The 18459-nt window shown below is 45.9% G+C and overlaps 1 protein-coding gene across 1 annotated transcript in view; it reads right to left on the bottom strand.

Annotated features, from left to right (window-relative positions):
* Nucleotides 1-17263, bottom strand: part of LOC114050611 (insulin-like growth factor 2 mRNA-binding protein 3) — a 100477-nt gene extending 83214 nt beyond the window's left edge. The window contains exons 1-2 of the mRNA XM_027872435.1: nucleotides 17089-17263; nucleotides 14772-14832 (exon numbers count right to left, since the gene is read on the bottom strand). Of these exons, the coding sequence (XP_027728236.1) occupies nucleotides 14772-14832; nucleotides 17089-17263 (236 nt within the window). The remainder of the gene's footprint in view (nucleotides 1-14771; nucleotides 14833-17088) is intronic.
* Nucleotides 17264-18459: the final 1196 nt, after the last annotated feature.

Here is an 18459-nt window from a genome sequence, read left to right as displayed (position 1 = left end):
AAGGTAGATTAGCTCCTTTTCCTATTCTGTGATACAGTGGTTACAGGTTGGTTGGTGAACTGGGAAATGAAATGACTCGCCCAGGGTCACACAGCCAGAATTCATCAGATTTGAACCCTGGTCTTCCCTGTTTCAGGCTCAGTTTCTAGGCACTATACTCTGCTGTCTCTTCATGCCTCATAAATCTGGAGAAAGCTAAACTGGTGCATCTAGAGAGAGCTAAGAACCAATGAAGCCCCAGCTCTGGGTTGTTGTTGTTGCTGGTTTTTTTTTTTAATGCTAATATCAAGACAAAAGCCAAAAGACTTTAAAAATTCCACTTAACAGGTCCTAATTCTTTTTAAGAAAAGGTTCTCAAATTTTGAGATGGAAAGGATTTTGGAGGCCATCTACTGCCTCCTTATTTACAGATGGGCAAAGTGAGGCTCAGAGGGCATTAGCCCAGATCACACAGCTAGTGTCTGAGGTGGCATTACAACCCAGAGCCTCTCTCCTGCTCTGAATCTGCTTTTCTAAAACCACACTGTCTCCCTCCATTCAGAATTAAAATGGGAGATGACTGGGAAATTAGGAAAGAGGTATAGAGAAGACAGAAGAAGTAACATGTTTTCACCAGGGTGGGAAGTTATACAGAATTCCTGGGAAGTAAATAAAATAAATAATGAAAGGATTCTGCAGCTGGGAGCAGTAACCCCCAAAATACTACCTCCTTTGCTCTATACCTTGTTATACTGCTGAAGGTACATCTTAAATCCCAAGGGAAGCTAATGATGTCAATGGATTTTTACCTTTATTATTTTCATGCAGTTTGGTTTTTGTGTGCGTACTTTTTCTTTTTAATTATGTGCCAAGCAAAGGGATTGCAGCCCATGCTTAAGAAAATTGTCAAGCTCTAAAATGACATCCTCACATAATCCCAATTAAACCAGATTTTTAAAATGTTAATGAAATGGTGAGAGGTAGTCACCTACCTAGCATTTCATTAAAATTAAAGGATCATGGGGAAAAGTACTGTATGAAAAGAGGCTGAGGGTCAGAAGGTTTCGAAATGGAACCACTTGGCCAAATTCATGCCTCTCCCTGCCTTCCCAATCCAAGTGACAATAGGCTTCCAACCTGGACGGGCCTTCCCGAAACAGGTTAACTGCCAGAAAAAGGCTCCCTCCCACCTAGAGAAAGCCGCCAAGGCATGAACTACAATCTCTCTCCCCCTCAGGGTCAGGATCATCCAGGTACAGTCTTTCTCCTCCTTCTTCTCTCCCTTTTTTACTCTTCCTCCCAGATCCAAAAGGGAGCTGTTTAATCTGCATTTCTTCGGCTATCAGTCAAGTGCCACTCCTTAGTCACTCAGGGTGGGAACGAGATTTCTAAATTATCAATGGTTTTAAATTATCCACCCATTTGTAGACCCCACTGCCAGGGAGAATCACTATTCACAGATTGATGGTGATCTCCCACATTAGTCCTCCCAATAACCAGGGTGCTCTTTCTATCATCAGTCACATTCCAAAGCCTATTTACACCTTTTCAGAGACACTCCTAAGAACCTGCAATTGTCTAGGTCATCTGGACACTGGACCCACAGGTATCATTCTGGGTGTATTCATTGAAAACCGGGGGGGGGGGGGGGGGAAGAGCCACAGAATGAGGGAGCTAGGTCTCCTGCCACACTGGACCACAGCAGAGGTGTTAGTGGGCCCTGGGGAGAGGATGTTTCACCACAGTCTTAGAGGTCTGCCAATTTTGAATCAATACAATTTAATGGTTTTTAATAAGGGGGGATTTTTTTTTACAAGATGCTAAAAAAAAACCTTTTACCTTTCTGAGCCTCAGTTTCCTTATCTGTATGATAAGAAGGTAGCAGGCTAGATGACCCTTGCAGTTCCTTTCATCCCTAAACCTATGATCCCAGGAGTCAATCTTTCCAGTCACTGGTAGGAAGGCTATTAAAGCATATTTTAACCTGAGTACCTACGGTCCGATTGGACTATTCTGCCTAGTGGGCAGAAATTCTTACCTAAAGGGCAGAAGAAGAGGCATGTCACTGGTGACTTTAGCCTACCCCTAACTCAAATCTTCCTTGTAGCCAAGAGCTTCCACCTGCATTGATCAAACTTTCTTGAAACAGCAAAATGGAGTTATCTGGGTCTCTACTCTGGAGGGGGAGCTGCTAATGGGCCAAATGGGCAGTAAAAAGGAAGAGGATAAGAGGACATGAATGCTCTACGAAATAAGTAATTAGCCCACAGAAAATGGAGGCAATGACAGCAACATAGCATTAAAAAAACTCCAATGGAGAAATAATAAAACTGAGAAGAGAAGCTTATTTTATGAGGGCAGGTGGCAAAAAATCAGCTATGGGGGGAAAAATGTCCTTGGATCTTTTTCTCTGCCATAATTTCAAAACCTGATTAATGTTGATGACAAGAACTTTTTGTTTCAATCTGAACACACATACATATATGTATATTTAATACACACACATACATATATTGTATATACTGGCAATGTTACCAGTGAGTCAGTTTGAATTCTGGAAAGTTCTATTTCTATATATGTCTGTAACTCAGACATACACAAAGCACAAAATTTCCAAATTTTAAACCCAAACAAAATAGACACCTATAAAGCGTTACAAGTCAACTTGCATACACAAACATTTCCTGGGCAAGAATTTGAGGGATATGAAACCCTGGATTGTTCAACTTTCTTTACACATATTAAATTCCCTGTATTTCATTTGACAAATTATGCCCTAATAAATTATTATACAAGGCAGGAAGCAAAACTGAACTCACACACATGAACTGTATTCTTTGGCATTATGTGAGTAATTAGTGCAGAAACCAGAACAGGCAAAAGCATTAAAAAAAAAAAAAAAGGTGGGTGGAGTGGCACCTCAATGCAAGAAGGAATCAAAAGGCTACAGAGGTTTCTAAAAGCTTTGTTTACTTACAAATTGTCTTCTAATGGAAATATGTTTTTAAACAAATATTTATATTTTTAACTTTTTCTTTTTGCTTTTTCTTGGCAATGAAGGGTAGTTTCCCATAAAAATATATTTCCAAAGATTTCTAACTTGCCACAACTGAATTGGAAATCTTTCAGGAAATAAAGAGATAATCCTACTTTAGAGAAAAAAGACCTGACAGGATCACTGTTTTTCTGCCCTTTCCAAAACATAGGCTCGAGTTCTAATCTCAACGCTAAGATTAATTTGATCTCCAGTTTTTAGAATTCATCTCCTAAACCCAAGAAGAGATGAAAAGCCCAAGCCTTGAACTGGCACTGGTGTGAAGTAGTTCACTGTACACATTTTCACGAGTCTACAAAGTAAGATTGTTCAGAAGGTAAAAAATTTCCCCTCACTCCCTTTTCTATCTGAGAACTGGTGTCATTCTTTACTACATAGTCAAATTCTTCCTGGTATCCAGACATCATCCTTGCGATACCAGAAAGATTTCATTTCAAACTTGCATTTTGTCATTTAAAGATACTCTGGAGAAACATTTTCAGAAAGTCAATAAGGGCTGTAACAATACCCTTCAAATTTTTTTCAAGAACTTTAAGGAACCTACAACTAACTGTTCATTTGTTCCTGTCTCCTCTCCACTGACAGAAAAAGTAATAGCCACCAGTTTTAATGGTCTCTCTTCCTCTATCTGCACGTTCCTTCTGAGGCCAGCAGGATTTTGTTTTCTGAGAAAGCTTGCTCTTTTCCGAGCATTTCACACACAGATCTTCAAATCTCTTTATTTTAAATATTTAATTCTTATGTACGAATCTTCAAATGGCTAAAGAGATCAGGAGATTAATTTTCATACATTTAGAATTGGAAGCAATCTTTGAAAATAGATAGTCCGTTTGCTGCATTTTACAAGTGAAGAAACAGTCCCAGAGAGAGGAACTAATTTGCCCAAGACCAATTAATCTCTCTCCAAAGTATTTTCATTCTTTTTCTTTGTCATTAGAGGAAACAAAGGTGAGGGGATTAAGGAGGAGTATGCTTTGAAACATTCTCCTGTAAATTACTGACTTATCAATTACACATTGGCAGATTTCATCCATACTGCTGGTGCAATCAGGAATAGCTATCTGTATCAGAGAAGCGAGTAATTTCTCCATCTCACTGAAATTACAGATCCTCTGTAAGCCTGGGTAAGATTAAATTGTTTCCAAATATACTGATTCAGGTTGCACAGTGGGGAGATAGAGGGAGAGATAAATGAAAGGTTCATCGGCTTGACCACGGGGGACAGTGGATAAGTAGTAAATTCTTCGGACTTTAGGTTCCTCTTACGTAAAATGAGGGGGCCAAGCTAGAAAAATGTTGGGGTTCATTTCAGCTTGAAATCTATGATCATATGAAGCATTCAGCTTTTTCTACACGCCCATTTTAACAGTACCAAATTTACAAAGTAGAAAAAGACAGGTTATTCAATCATAAAGGTAAATTCAGGGAGGGTTTTTTAGTTGTTTTTTTTTTGTTTGTTTTTGTTGTTTGTTTTTGTTTTTGTTTTTTCGAAGGCAAACCTATTGGGAAATTTCGACTGTTTTAACTGTAGCCTGAGGTTGCTAATAAGTGTTCCTTTGTATCTCCTCTCATCTTTGGGGCTTATGCTAAGCCAAAGGCTTTGCCCATCTCTCCTTTCAGAGTTTCTCCCTTTCTTCCTGATACTTGGTTTCTCTCTTCAATCAAACAAGATTTTATTAAGGGTAGGAACCTGCCCTATCTAGGAAATGCACCTCCTACCAAGATATAAGATCAGAGATTTCAAGTTGGAATGGACCTTACCTCAGTTTACAGAAAAAAGAAACTGAGGCTCAGAGAGGTAAAGTGTTGGTAAAAGATGTTAAATGTCCCTGGTCCTGGTTTAAAAAAAAAAATCAATTCCCTGAAGTTTTTGTTTTTTGTTTTTGTTTTTACTATTCCCAGGGTCTATGGAGAACGAGGCAGACCCATTTTAAATAAATCATAACATTGTTTAGATGAAATCCACATTCTCCCTGTCCACCCCAACCCGATTTTAAGAAACACTGATTCTATCCTGGCTTCAACATTAAATAGGGAAAATTATCTTTTACAATTGAACCTGAAACAAATGTACTGCTTAGAAGTGAGTCTTCTACTGCTCTAACTGTTCATTGACTAAATCCCTCCTGTTAGGCAGTCAGTTTTGCCCTGAAGCTGTCACCTCCCGGCCACACAAAGGACCAACCATCCACTGAGAGCCTCACAAGCTTGCAGGGAACATTGCTCAAGTCCAGTGCCAAGGGTGTCGTTTTGCTGTGTTCCCCTCCCTCCTCTACCTGCCTCAAATGGACACAGCATCAGGGTTCTGAAATCAGCAACAGGCACAACAGAACGAGAGCAGCCGGACCCTCTGGGCAGAGTTGGTGCTTCTGCCCTGGTCCAGACTCTGCAGCAGCTCATGACAGGCTCCCTGCAGTTTGGTTATTTGGCACTACTGGGGCTTTTTTTTTTATCTCGGACATGATTGGTTTGGAAAATTAATTTAATTCCAGATGCCCAAAGAGAAGCAATGGTAACATTATTTGTAAGCACCTACATTTCTCCTCTTCATCTTGCCATACATATATGGGAGGGGTTGGAGAGGGATCTCTAAATGATCTTGAGTTTGCCTCCAAGTTTTTGTATTTATAAATAAAGTGATGTTTTATTTTATTTCCAGCTAATTTCCTCACAATAAACCTCCCTGAGGTGTCATCAAAAGCAGTAGTAGCATCCTTCTTAATTCTAGTCTTTCACCTTAAGTGGATCGTGGCCTGAGCATTCTCCCTGCACCCCAAATTCCTGGTCCTTTGAGAATGCCTTCATCAAAATACCCCAAGACTCTCTGGGGTACATAGAACCCCATATTACTCATCTGTGATAATGTGATCGTACCTGGAATGAAAAGATTATCGTAGCCTAATGGCTTTGATAATCACTTCAAATTTAGGGATCACATTATAATGCAGAAGCCCCTTCACCCAAGTTGGATGCCGATGTTTTATCTCACTATCACCAGAAGCCAGGGTCCTTGGACAGGAATGGTGTTAGATACTGGCCTGGAGATGGTCTAAGCTAAGGGCTTTCATCTAAGGACCAACCTTGCTCAATCTCCAGATAAATGTTGGGGTTCATTTCAGCTTGAAAAAATAAGGAATTACTCCCTTCTCTGATAGAGATAGCTATCCTGGATTGCACCATTGGAGAAATTTTCATTTCCAGTATCTTTCCAAGACAAAAAAACTAAGGCTTCACAGTTGTCAAAAGATACCCAGAGGATTCCGAAATAATCTAATTAGCATGTGAGGCAATAAAGGGAGTTGGGCTGGGTTTAAACTAAGCCATTAGAGAGGAACTGTGATTTGCATCAATGCATGAAGTCCCCAGAACAAATGAAATCGAATAGTCAAAATATTACAGATGACAAATGTGTAACTGAATTATGTAGGAGGCAGGAGATAAAGGGGCCTCAGGACAGGCCAGTTAAGACAGCACCCTGGACCACGGGTGGGGTGAGATTGGAGGGGGAGGTTTTTTGTATTTGTTTTGGGGTCTAGACCAGATTTCTTTGGAGGTGATTCCCTAAGGGCAGACTCTCCCCACCCCACCTCCACAGAGGCAAATAAGCAATAAATCTCTAATAATCTTAGCAAGCAGCCTGGTGGTATGTATCCAACTTGAATACAAGACCTTCCTGAATTTGGTCTTTATCCAGTGCCTGCGTATCAGGTTTTAATTGTATATCATATTGAAGCCAACATGAAAACTTGATTATTTATATAACAAGCTGCTGGCTAACTGGTTAAAACCTGGATCCTCTCCCCATTCTATCCTTGGAAGGTCATTCCTGAAAATATCTGCCCTCCAACTTTGGCATTTATTGAATACCTTTTAGATATTCAGAGGGGGAAAAAAAGGGTTAGAAAAAAAAAGTAGAGGAAGAGATATAAATCCTAAAACCTTCTACTAAGCCATTGGTTTCTCCAGGATCCCCTGACCCACACTGAAGGATACAAAACTAAAATGAAATTTAGAAGGGTTACGTATCTTTAACTGCACTTAGGTTTAAAAAAAAAAAAGGCTCTTACACTAGTACAGCATGGGGATCAAATATCCCAAAAGCAGGATGGACAAGTCAATCACAACCTATTTGCCCAGAAAAGCTCATGTCACTTTGGGCCATCTTCATAAAATGCCATCCAGATCTCTGCACTAGGCTAACTATATTTGCAGTAACATATTCTGCTGTGGGCACCAAATTTTAAGAGGGATATTGACAACCCAGAGCTCACCCAAAAGATGGTGAAAGGTATGGAAACCATGTCATGAGAGCAACAGCTGAAGGAACTGGAGATGATGAGCCTAGAAAAGACTGACAGGGGATATGATGGCGGTGTCATCAAATAGTTGTGGGAGGGCAGGGTGTCAGGTCAAAGGAAGAAAACTGATTCCATATAGGAAAGTAGGAAAACCAATGTAACAAGTCAGAGGAGGGCTGATTGCTCCAAAAAAGGAGATAATTTCTAACACTTGGAGCTCCCCTTACATTGCAGTCAAGGGTTCAGTTAAGTAGGGAGCTTCCCAGCAGTCAAATTGTACGAATAGAAAGAAGCTGTCAGGGATGTTGTCAATAGAGGGCCCCTAAAGGGTGGGTTAGTATTAAAAATCCTGGCAGAGCTGCAACCTAACCTTTGTCACCATTTAACTGTTTCTTCATTTATAAAATGGATATATGACTACATGGATTACCTGTTTAGATGGTTTGTGAGCAAAGCATATAAATCGCAACCTAAACTTAGCTATTAGTAGGTGATCCCAAAGGTGTTTCTGATTCTGATCAGCTATCATTATCAATGCTACAAGACAATCAGTCAAAATTCCATTAACCTTGAAGTCTGGAAGACGTATCCAGGGAGGTGGATTTCTGTCTCATTGTCCACAGTCCTTTTCCTTGTCTAAATAAGCTAGGGAAGCGGGAAGCCAATGAGGTTAAGAAGGCTCTGCCACCTACCCCAATCTAAGTCATTTTAAATTCAACAATCTCATTTCAATGCTTGCAAATGTAAACAGAACAAAAAAAAAAAAAAAAACCCATATCCTATGTCAGGGGTTAATAGGACTAGATTGACTGAGATGATAATAATAAGCCCAGTTTGAAAAGCAGCCTCCCAATACAAAATGCTCAAATTGCTTCCTGTGTTCAATCAGGAGACTAGCCACCCTGAACTAAAAAAGATTTTTTAAAAATAGTTCATCACTGAATAAAAATTCAAAAGTAACTGGCTTTGTCAATGCCCAGCTAAAGGCTCTACTGTGTCCCTTCGAGAATATTCCTTCAATATGTGATGTTTCCAACAGCCATGTAATCAAATTTCAGGATGCTGAGAGAATAGCACATTTCATATGCATTATGTCTGTAAACCCAATTTCTTCAGTGTTCGAGAGTTAGCCATTCATACGGTCATGTTTAACAGGAAAAATAAAGAGTACTTTCAGTGAAATGAAAAGGGGCAAAGACTAGTTCTAATTAACTACATAAAGCACTTAGCAAACCTTAACAAATGTATGAGTACAGATATTTTTCTACCATTAACAAATTAAGTCTACTCTAGCCTGGTCCATATATCGATATATTCACGTATGTACATATGTATACATGTATGTGTATACACACATTCTAAAATATTGAATTACAGGATAATTAATTAATAAGCTGGCTATATAAAACACATTAAAATTATAAGATATTAGTATGTATGTATGTATATATGTATCACAAACTTTCAATTCAGGCACAAATAGCTCTAACATTATTATTCATAAAATTGCATTCAACATTAACAATGTCCCTTGACATAGGAGAAGCAAGGTCCAAGTACATCAAACTGTCCTGGTGCTACAGGCTACTCTGGAGGTAAAGGAAAAAAGGAATGTCTGGGGAAATTGCACCAAATCTGCCTATACCAGTCCCCAGTTGCCAAATCCACCTCTAAGGCCCATGGACTCCAGGCACCTGGGACACAAAGTTCCCAATTCCATGACTAGAACCTTGTATATGTAAAGAGAACATTGCCAAGTACAGTATAGGCTAACCATTTTTCCCCCTTTCCATCTCTCCCCCAAATCACACATAGTAACTGCCAAAACAACTGAATGGCTATTTCATGCTTTCATTAAAAAAATGTATTTCTAGAAAAAGTTATTGCCAAAAGCCATAACAAATACTTCCAAAATATTCCATAGTTACTTGGCAGCTCTCTCTTGCTGTCAATTTATTTTAATCAGTAAACTATTAATTATCCAAGTATGTATGAGGGAAGGATTTCAAAGCACTTCAAAAATCATGTTCCCTTGGAGATCATCAAGCCCAACCAGAACACATGAGAAAGACAACCCTACAATGCAGCCAATTGCATCCAAAGTTCCAAATCTTTATACAACAAACATTTTAAAATAACTGAACAGGGCTTGGTGGTTCATTTATTTCAAAGAGCCTCAAAAAATTCCAGAATAAAAGGACTTGGGACTGATTCCTTAGAACTGGTTGTAACAGGACTTGAGTCAAGTAAAGAACTTATTTGCATTGGTTAGCAGGAAGGCTAGAAGCCAGCTCTTAAGACTCAAAATTACTATCTAGCCATTCTAAGTTCTAAACGTCTTCCTCTGACCTCCTGTGCTTAGCTATTAGACAAAAGTCAAATTTCTTGACTTAAAAATTTTAATTGTGCATTTAAAAATGCAAGGTAACTAAAATACCTTTAAATACAATTTTTGTCAGTCTCCCAAGCAGCCTATTAGAAGGCAATACATTTTTAGATTTTAGCTTCCATTTTGGCTAAAACTTGGGAAGGACAGCCATGTCCAAAATTCAGGATTACCAATTAATCTGTCTAGAGTATATAATAAATATTTTTCTCATAGCTAAGTTCGTAAAGAATCATTAAATTCTTAAAGTTTAAAATTTGAAGTCAAGGGGTTGCCTAAAATTTCCCTTACTTCTGGAGGCATTATTTTAAAAGCCCCTCATTACTACGGGGAAACCAACGTTTAATGTATTCCTCTAGACACCGTGGTCAAAGGCATCACACATTTGGACACCCGCATATATTACTACTTTCATAGAAATAAGTTCTATAAAATTCTTGCCGAGCAAGGGAAGTAACCCGTTAGCTCAACAAGACCTTCAACTCTCCATGCCAGACAGCCATCTCCTTAAACAGAATTTTTACAGTTAGAGGCCGTTCCAGCTTCATTTTAAGCTCCTAGGAGAGAGAAAGTGATCTGAAAAGGGGTGGTTCATCTAGAGAAAGCTGCCTCTCCTTAAGGCTAAGGACTGGTGTGAACCATTAGTTAAATAAGCTAGGCTTCGTTGGTTTCCATATTTGATTTCATATCCTAGCAAAAGACACCTCCCTAATATGGTTTAAAGACTAACAGGACCAGGAGGGAAAAGGTGGAGAATTTAGCTTCGTTGTTTTTTTTTTTTTTGTTTGTTTTGTTTTGTTTTTTAAGACGGTTATCTTGAACCGTTTAATACTGACTACCATGATACGCTGTTTTCTGTTTATCCAACTTTAATGTTGGATACTTTTTTTTTTTTTAATTCCCTTTTCACTAGACTGGACAACAAGCAGGATATCACGTACCTTCCAAATCTTCAATCCAGGGCACCGACACAACTAGATCGAGTCAGCTTTAATTGATGGAAAAGTGAGGGGAGTAGGGCACTTAGTTCTATATTACCTGCCTCGCTTGATATAACCCTAATCAAAGGGGAAACAGCTAAATCTGGTGAAAAAATCAAACCAGAGTGAATGCAGTAATTTAGAAGGGGGAGAAAGTTTCAACTAAGAGAGACAAGGAGGATCTCTAGGGTTGTTTGTTTGTTTGTTTGACAAAAGGCAAGGTTCGAACAAAAAGCAGAACCCCATTCCCCCCCCCCCCCCCCCCCCCCCCCCCCCCCACGGGGCCAGGACCAGAAACCTTCCCATCCCCCTCCCCAGCCACAAAGACCCTGGAACAAGTGACATCATTGCTATTTACATAATCACACAGTAGCCAGCACATTCCCCCCCCCCCCCCCTTCCAGCCGCCCCAGCCACCTTGTTCAACTGGGAGCCTCTCAAAGGTGCCAAGACTTTAATATTCATCCTAGTCCCTCTATACCCCCCTGAAGGGAAAGACAAGGGGTGGGGGTGGCACTACCATTGGTTCCACCAGCCTTATTCCCATTAGCAAAGAGACAAAGTCACGTCCACACTAATCCCTCTAGGGGGTGGGGGGAAGTGGGGCCCCATCAAGAAGTCTGTTAAGATGGCCAATTCCGTCTTCTCTGAGCTAGGACGGGAGGGAGTCTAAAACCCTACAGTGCCTTGCTACCATCTTCCTCAAGTTCACAGGCGGCTGAAGGCAGACGTGCCACGTTGCCTTGGAGACTGCAGCAGTCTTCAGAACCCACAGTGGTTGGGCTCGGCCACCTACTAGGGCTTAGAGCTCTCCTCCCTATATCCCTCCAACCCATCTGCCGCAGTGCAACTCTCAGGGGGAAAAAAAAAAACTGACCATAGCTGGCTGCTGGTTCCACCCAATCACCTCTCGTGCCGGGCTCCCCAACTTTTGCTTTCGATAAGCAGTCTGGGCCGCCCTCTTCCCAACCCGCCTTTCTCTATGGGTCTAAAGGTCATTTTTGCAAAGGTGGGTCCCCTTTACGGGAAGCCCACGTATTCGCTGTCCCCTCTCAGGGCTGGAAGCTATTGAATCTCACTGTTAATGACAAATCTTAGCGCCCTCTGCAGGGGTTGGCCTTCTGGACCCAAACCCTAACTGCCACCCCTTCTCTTGACCTTCCTCCCCAGGACGTGGTGCGGGTACAGATTACCCATTCGGCGGCATTCTCGCCTTTCTCCTCCCCCCAGCTCTGGTGGCCCTGGGAGCAGAGCGGTGGAACCGTCTGGGATCAATACAAGCTGCCTGCCTGCCGGGTGGGTTCATGCAAAAATGCCCTCTTCCGAACAGGGCCAGAGAACACTGGACTGCCGCAGTGGGTGGGAGCGGCCAGCGCCTTCGTTGCCTTTCCCACCATTTCCCACCCCCAGTCAAGGCCGGAGCCGCTGCACTGGGGGGGGGGGGGGGGGGGGGGGGGAGGGAAAAAGGGACCTGACGGCCTGAGAAACCTGAATTAAGATGCCGAGGATGACGAGCTACTCCGGGAAAGGGGAGAGGGGCTAAAGCCTCCGGTCCAAGGGCCCAGGACTCTCAAAATAATATTCCTGTAGCGCAAAGCGCTTTACAAATTTCATCTCATACGGTCCACACTACTTATGGGGTGTGGGGGAAAATCGGGCTTGTCCAATTCCCAGGATGGTCCTGGCTAAGTTTTCTAAAAGCATAATTTCAACTGCCCTGTGAGAGAGGGGTTTGGGGGTTATCAAAGAAACTATTCCCCCAATTCTGACCTTGAATGTGTATCTAAACACATTCTTCTTGAATGAAAGGGAGCTGAGAAAAATATTAGCTCTTACCTTATATATGGGCTAAAAAAAAAAAAAAACCCAAAAGCCCCCACTAATTTGAAAAGGACAGAACTGCGAAGTCTCTTAGCATATTCACAGTTTTAACTAAAGGAATCTCCATTGAGCTGGAGAGTTTGAGTCAGGGTGTAGGTAGGAAAGTCTGAACTGGTCCCAAGACATTTTCAAGTGGACCAAAAAATTAAAGTATAAAAGTGTGGGGATGGTGGTGTCAATTCTAATCTTGCCCAGCGGTCTGAGCTGTTATACATATGGGGTGTTACTTTGGTAACTCTGCTTCAAAGGGGAACACTAGAACTGCTGCCTGTAAATTACCTATAATATTTCATTCTCCAGAGCTCACCAGGACCTACCCCACTTTATCTGGAGTACCCACTTTTCTTTACCATGCCCTTCAGGATTTTTCTTCTTTCCTTGAATGGGAAAAAAAGCTTTAAAAAAAAAAAACATTCTTTTTCACTATTTTATGTCATAAAAGGTTCCTCGCTCAAAGAAAATAATGAGTCCCGGATCCCAGAATTAATATTTCTGGGGGAGAAGGGGTCCACAGAGACTAGACTGCACAGAGATGACCAGGTTCTTTGTGTGTTTCAAGCTGGAAGCTTAGCGTAGAAACGGAACAGTTTACCATATCACATGCCACTATGCAAGTATATTATACATAACCAGAGCAAAGGTCTTTTCAGCTCTGATATATTCCTAAATGGACCTTTAGGTTTTCCGTGTAATGTTGTGTTTTTTTTTTTCTTTTTTCCCTCCCCAGAACAGGAACATGAAAGGGAAAAACAATGACATTTGAAACAAACCAGCCAAGGTGCGAAATACAGAGAACGCAAGCTTTGGGCACACTGGCAAATGGAGGGGAAAAGCACACTTTGGGAAACCTTTTTTTTTTTTCTTGAAAACATCACTCGGCATGGGGCTGTTAGCTACCTTTAGGGCATAGAAAACCCCAAGAATGTCTTTTTCTTAGGTCAACAGGGGCAGCACGTCGACAACTTCCAATTCTATTTTTCCCCGACCTATTGCCCTCTTTCCACCCAGACCAGCCTGAAGCTAATCTTTGCTTCTCCACCTTCCCTCCCACCATGGACAAAGGCAACTCTAGTTTTCAAGTTAAACCTTGGCGATTTACCTTCTGGTCTTGACCTCAGGGCATTCCCCGAAGCACCTCTAAGAGCCCACCGCCCCACCACTCCTTTGCTAAACCCAAGAGGTGCAGGACGGCTGAAGGACCACAGGGAGGAGGCAAACGCCTTTGGAGCGCCAGCTTCGCGGCCATGTAGCTGCGCCGCCGCCGCCAGGGCGGCCGTCATAGCCTGGGGAGATTTCTCCATAGGCTTTTTTTTTTTTTTTTTTTGGTCAAGTGACAGCCTGCACTAGTACGGGCTGCGCCGTCGGAAAGACCTGCGCATCCTCTAGGCTGGCTGCAGGAGCGCCCGCCCTACCCATTTCCTGCTCCCTCCTTGCTAAGTCTCTGCTCAAATCTGGGGCTCCAAGGACCTGGGGTGTGGGGAGAAGTCTACGTGGAAAAAAGACCTCTGCAGGGTTTTTTTTATTATTGCAGGGGTGGGGGGGGGGTGGATCAGAATGATGGCTACTCACACATTTGCAGCTCTGCCGACGGCGGGCAGCGGCCGGGGGCTCCGAATCCCGGGCTTGCAGAGACCCTTCCCCATTTTCACGGGGAGGGGCTATCGAAAACGTACTTACGGTTTGTCTCCTTCTTCTCCCCCACTGTGATGCCGCCGCCGACGAGCCGCTCACTCCCTCACTTGCCATCCGTTATGTAACGCAAATCAGCCCATCTCATTTTCTGCTAATGCCCCCCTCCTCCCAAAACTGCAATTTCTCAGCCCTCCTTCTCCCCTTCTCAGTGTCCTCCCCCGGGCTGTCCCGTCCGTTCAGTTCCCAGGTTCTGAGGTGCGCAACCCAAAGAGAACCTGCTCCTCCCCTCGCCACCTCCCTCCACCCAAAAGTCTGGCCCGAAGCCCGGGTTTAGTGGGGATGGGATTGGGGGGGGGAAGGGTAGCTGGAGGGGTCTCAAGGGCTGAAGAAATCCTTCGGCCGTAGGCAAAAGCCACCGAGCGCCGTCGTGGCAAGCCGTTTTCGTGGTGCAGAGAGGCAGCTTCCAGCGCCCCCTCCCCTTCCTGCAGCGGTTTGGACGGGGAGGGGGGGAGAAGAGAGGAGGAAGGAGAAGGGGGAGGAGGGAAGGGAAAGACGATTACCTCTGCCTCTTCGGGACCGAGTGTTCCACCTCGATGAGTTTTCCGTGTACCTCCACTTTACCTGCAAACGAACAAGAGCAAAAGGGGGCTTGAGGCTGCCGCGCGCCCAGGGCCGCCACCGCCGCAATTCTACGTCGCCTGTCTGCAGCCCCCCCCCACCTTCCTTCCCTTCCCCATCGGCCTAAAGCTGCACCCAAATAACCGCAGGGAAAAACTGGTAGTTGGCAAGCAACTAAGGGGAACCGCTTGGAAGCCTCCCAAGTGTGAGGGGGGGCGCCTGCACCCCAATCTCAAACCTAATCTCTCACTTTTCTGGCACAGGGCGGGGGCGAGGGGAGGAGGGAGGAGAGCACCCAGAAAGAACAGCCTCCGCAGCTAGAATGCTGGGCACGTTTCCCACTCTCTGGTCTCCCCCACCTTACCCCTTTCGCCCAGGGATCCAAACCCGGGGGCTAGAGACGCCCCCACTTCGCTCGGCAACAAAAGCTACCTCAGGTAGTTCCCAGAGGCCACAGACATAATTAAAAGGTGGGGTCACGGGGGGCAAGGAGAACCCCAAAAACCCCAAGTTACGTTTTTCCAAAAGGATGGACGCCCCCAAACAGGGCGACAGGGCGCAAAGTCCCTGAGGAACCCCAAATCCACAACTCTCCAGAAATCTGGCTGTACGATGCCCCAACTAGTCGGACCCTCTTTTTTTCCCCCCTTCTACTCTTCTTCCTCGACTAACACCCTTTTCATCTCCCCTGCCCCATACGCTCCCCCCCCATCACCCAGCTTTCGGGCGAGTTTCTAAGAGCAGCCCGGCCTCGCCCCCTACCTCGGACAGCCCGGGGCGCCCCCCCACCCTTTGGGCCGCGGCGCCATCGTCGCCGCCACCCCCCGGAACGAGCCAGGGCGAGTGCGGGCACTCTTCGAGTCGCCAGAAAAACAGGCTGGTCTCCGCCTGGGCTGGGGTGGCTGCGCTTCGTCTCCTGCCAGGCTCGTCGGTGGTGGTGGCGGTGGTGGTGGTGGCGACGGCGGCAGCGGCTGCAGCTGCAGCGGCGAGCCAGAGCCGCAGCCTGGCAGCGGGGGCGGGGGCGGGGGCGAGCGCGCGGACCCCCACCCACCGCACGCACGCACAGACGGACCCCGCCGTGCATGCACACGCGCGCGCGCGCACACACACGCACACACCCACCCTTCTTCCGCACACTAGCATGAAAGCCAAATGCCGCGGCCCCCGGAACCGGGGGGGGGGGGGAGGAAGAGATGGAGTAGGCGCGGGCTATGTTTTAGACCCCCGCGCCCTGACAGCGGCCAGGAACCCACCTGCCCCTGACTCTCGGCCGCGTCCGAGAAGGAGTCCGAATGAAAGGGTCTCCACTCCTCCTCGGCAGCGACAGCGAGCGCAGTTCTCAGTCCCCCCCGAGCCTCTTAGGGTGCGTAGAGGGGGCGGGCGAGACGGGTCAGCAGTGCTGTGCTGCGCGGCTCCGTACCGGCTCGCTCGCTCCCTGTGCCCTACCTGAGAGCCCTCAGTCCCTGCCCATCCCGGTGTTCTGCCTGCCTCTGTACCCTTCTACCCACCCCGCCTTCTGCTGGTGCTGCTGCTATTGCTGGCGCTCTTGCTGCAAACCCGGCTGAGGTTAGCACAAAAGAAAAAATAAATAAAACGAAAAAACGAGTAGACCACCCCGCCTCCCGCTGCACTTAATTCCCACCAAGAGCGGGCGCGAGTCCCGAGACTGCGCCCGCCTAGAGAAGGGGGAGCGACCAACCTGCGGAGAAAAACATGGGGACGGTGAGCGCTAGGGGAGAAGGGAGGCAACGGGCACTGGGTGAGCGCAGGTGGCTTTCTGCTCCGACCCCGAATCTGCCCTTTCGCTTCTACCCCCTACACCACCCTAGGGTTCCCCGCCCTCTCCTTCTCTCTCCCCACCTCCCAGGGCAGCGTGCGCATTACCTGACAGCGTCTCCGCCGGTTAACTGGGGAGACACCCGACAGGTTGTGAAGAGTAGAGCAGAGATTGGGGCAAGCGTCAGGGCTAGAGGCAGCTAAGGGAAACCCCAGCGGCACCGGCAGGACGCCTCCTCATCTGTCCGTCCTTTCCCTTCTCGCCACCCCTCAATCTGACCATCCCCGTGGGTACCCCGCGGTCTTTCCCCGTACGAGCTGCGAGTGTCGCCCCTTGGCACCAGACCCCCGCTGCCGCTAGTGTCTTGGAAAGGGAAGGTAAAGGCTAGTGACTGGGGGTCGCACGGCGACGAACAGGTTTGTCCGTCCCCCAGGAGTGCCGAGGGAGCCGTGGGCTCTCACCCCGGACTTAAGGGGACCCACCTGATAGGGTTTCGATGGCCTTCATCGCCCAGTTTTCGTCGGGGCAGTCCACGAACGCATAGCCCGCTTTCACCAGGAAAGAGCCGGTGTAAGGGATCTTGGAGTCATTAAAGACACTCTCCAGATCCACCGGGCTCACGCTGTCGCTCAGGTTGCCGATATACAGCTTGTTCATCGTTTTTCGAGTGGGGCGAAATGGTTGAAATTAAAGTAAAACCAAATTTAAGAAGAAAATATAGCAACGAGCGGCTGGACCAGTTGTCTCTGGTCCTTGCCCCTTTTTTCCTGATCTAAAAGCCCCTAACGGCTACGCTACGCTACACGTCTGATGCTAAAAAACCAAACAACAACGAAAGGCTGAGAAGGAGAGGGGCAAGGCTAGCCGTGGGTCAGTGGGCTTCTCTCTTTCCCTGGCAGGGAAGGAAAGATAGCTGCACTGGAGCCCCGGAGCCAGAGTGAGGACTTCTCACTCTGCAGACGTGCGAGAGCAAAGCAGACCAGCTTTGTGATGGGAGGATGGCGGGGTCCGCAAGAAATAGGAGGAGAAGGAGGAGGAGGAGGAGGAAGGGGGGGAGGAGGAGGAGGGAAGGGGGGGAGAAGGAGGAGGAGAAAGAAAAAAACTACTTTTTGTCTCTGCTCCCCGAGCCCCTTTGCCAGCAGCGAGCGGGCTGTGAAAATGTCACACTGCGTGAGTGGAGGCGCCGCCTCCCCATAAAAAAAAAAAAAAACGTAGAGGGAGGCAGGCAGGGGGAGGGGAGGGGAGGGGGGACCGGGGGGGGGGGGGGGAAGAGGAGGAGAGAGAGGAGAAGGAGGGGGAAAAAAATCACTTGGATAGTCCGGCTATTTGAATGAGCCACGTGTTCAAACTACAAATCAACGGTCTCACGTGAAGAATCCTGGCTCCTCAATTAAAGAGATTTAACCAAAAAGGGGGGAAGGGGTTTGGGGTAAAGGGGACTGGAGAAAAGGGGGGTAAGAAAATCGGAGGAGAATAAGGGAGCAAAGAAAAGGAGATTGGGTGAGGGTCAGCAAAGAGGAGGAAGAAAAGACACCCAGAGCAATCGGTGCTAACAGCCAGCTTGAAAGTACAGAAGCTCGAGTTTAGGGCTGTTTAATGGGGAGAAGAAGCTACAGGAAACCGAAAGAGCGAATTTCTCTCTCCCTCGCTCTCTCTCTCTCTCTCTCTTTTTTTTTTTTGTTTGTTTCTGAGAAGGGGGAAGGGGTCCTAGCCTCCGAGGTTATCTCCCTTGGAGGAAAAAATTGGAAAATGTGATTTTCTTGGGTATTTCACACACACACACACACACACACACACACACACACACACACACACACAATCCCACACCATAGCACACAGTCCAAAGCATAAAG

The sequence above is a fragment of the Vombatus ursinus genome, unplaced genomic scaffold (genome assembly GCF_900497805.2).
Source record: "Vombatus ursinus unplaced genomic scaffold, bare-nosed wombat genome assembly UNPS02014799.1, whole genome shotgun sequence".
In the NCBI taxonomy this organism is placed as follows: domain Eukaryota; kingdom Metazoa; phylum Chordata; class Mammalia; order Diprotodontia; family Vombatidae; genus Vombatus; species Vombatus ursinus.
This window is presented reverse-complemented; position numbering and strand designations above follow the sequence as displayed.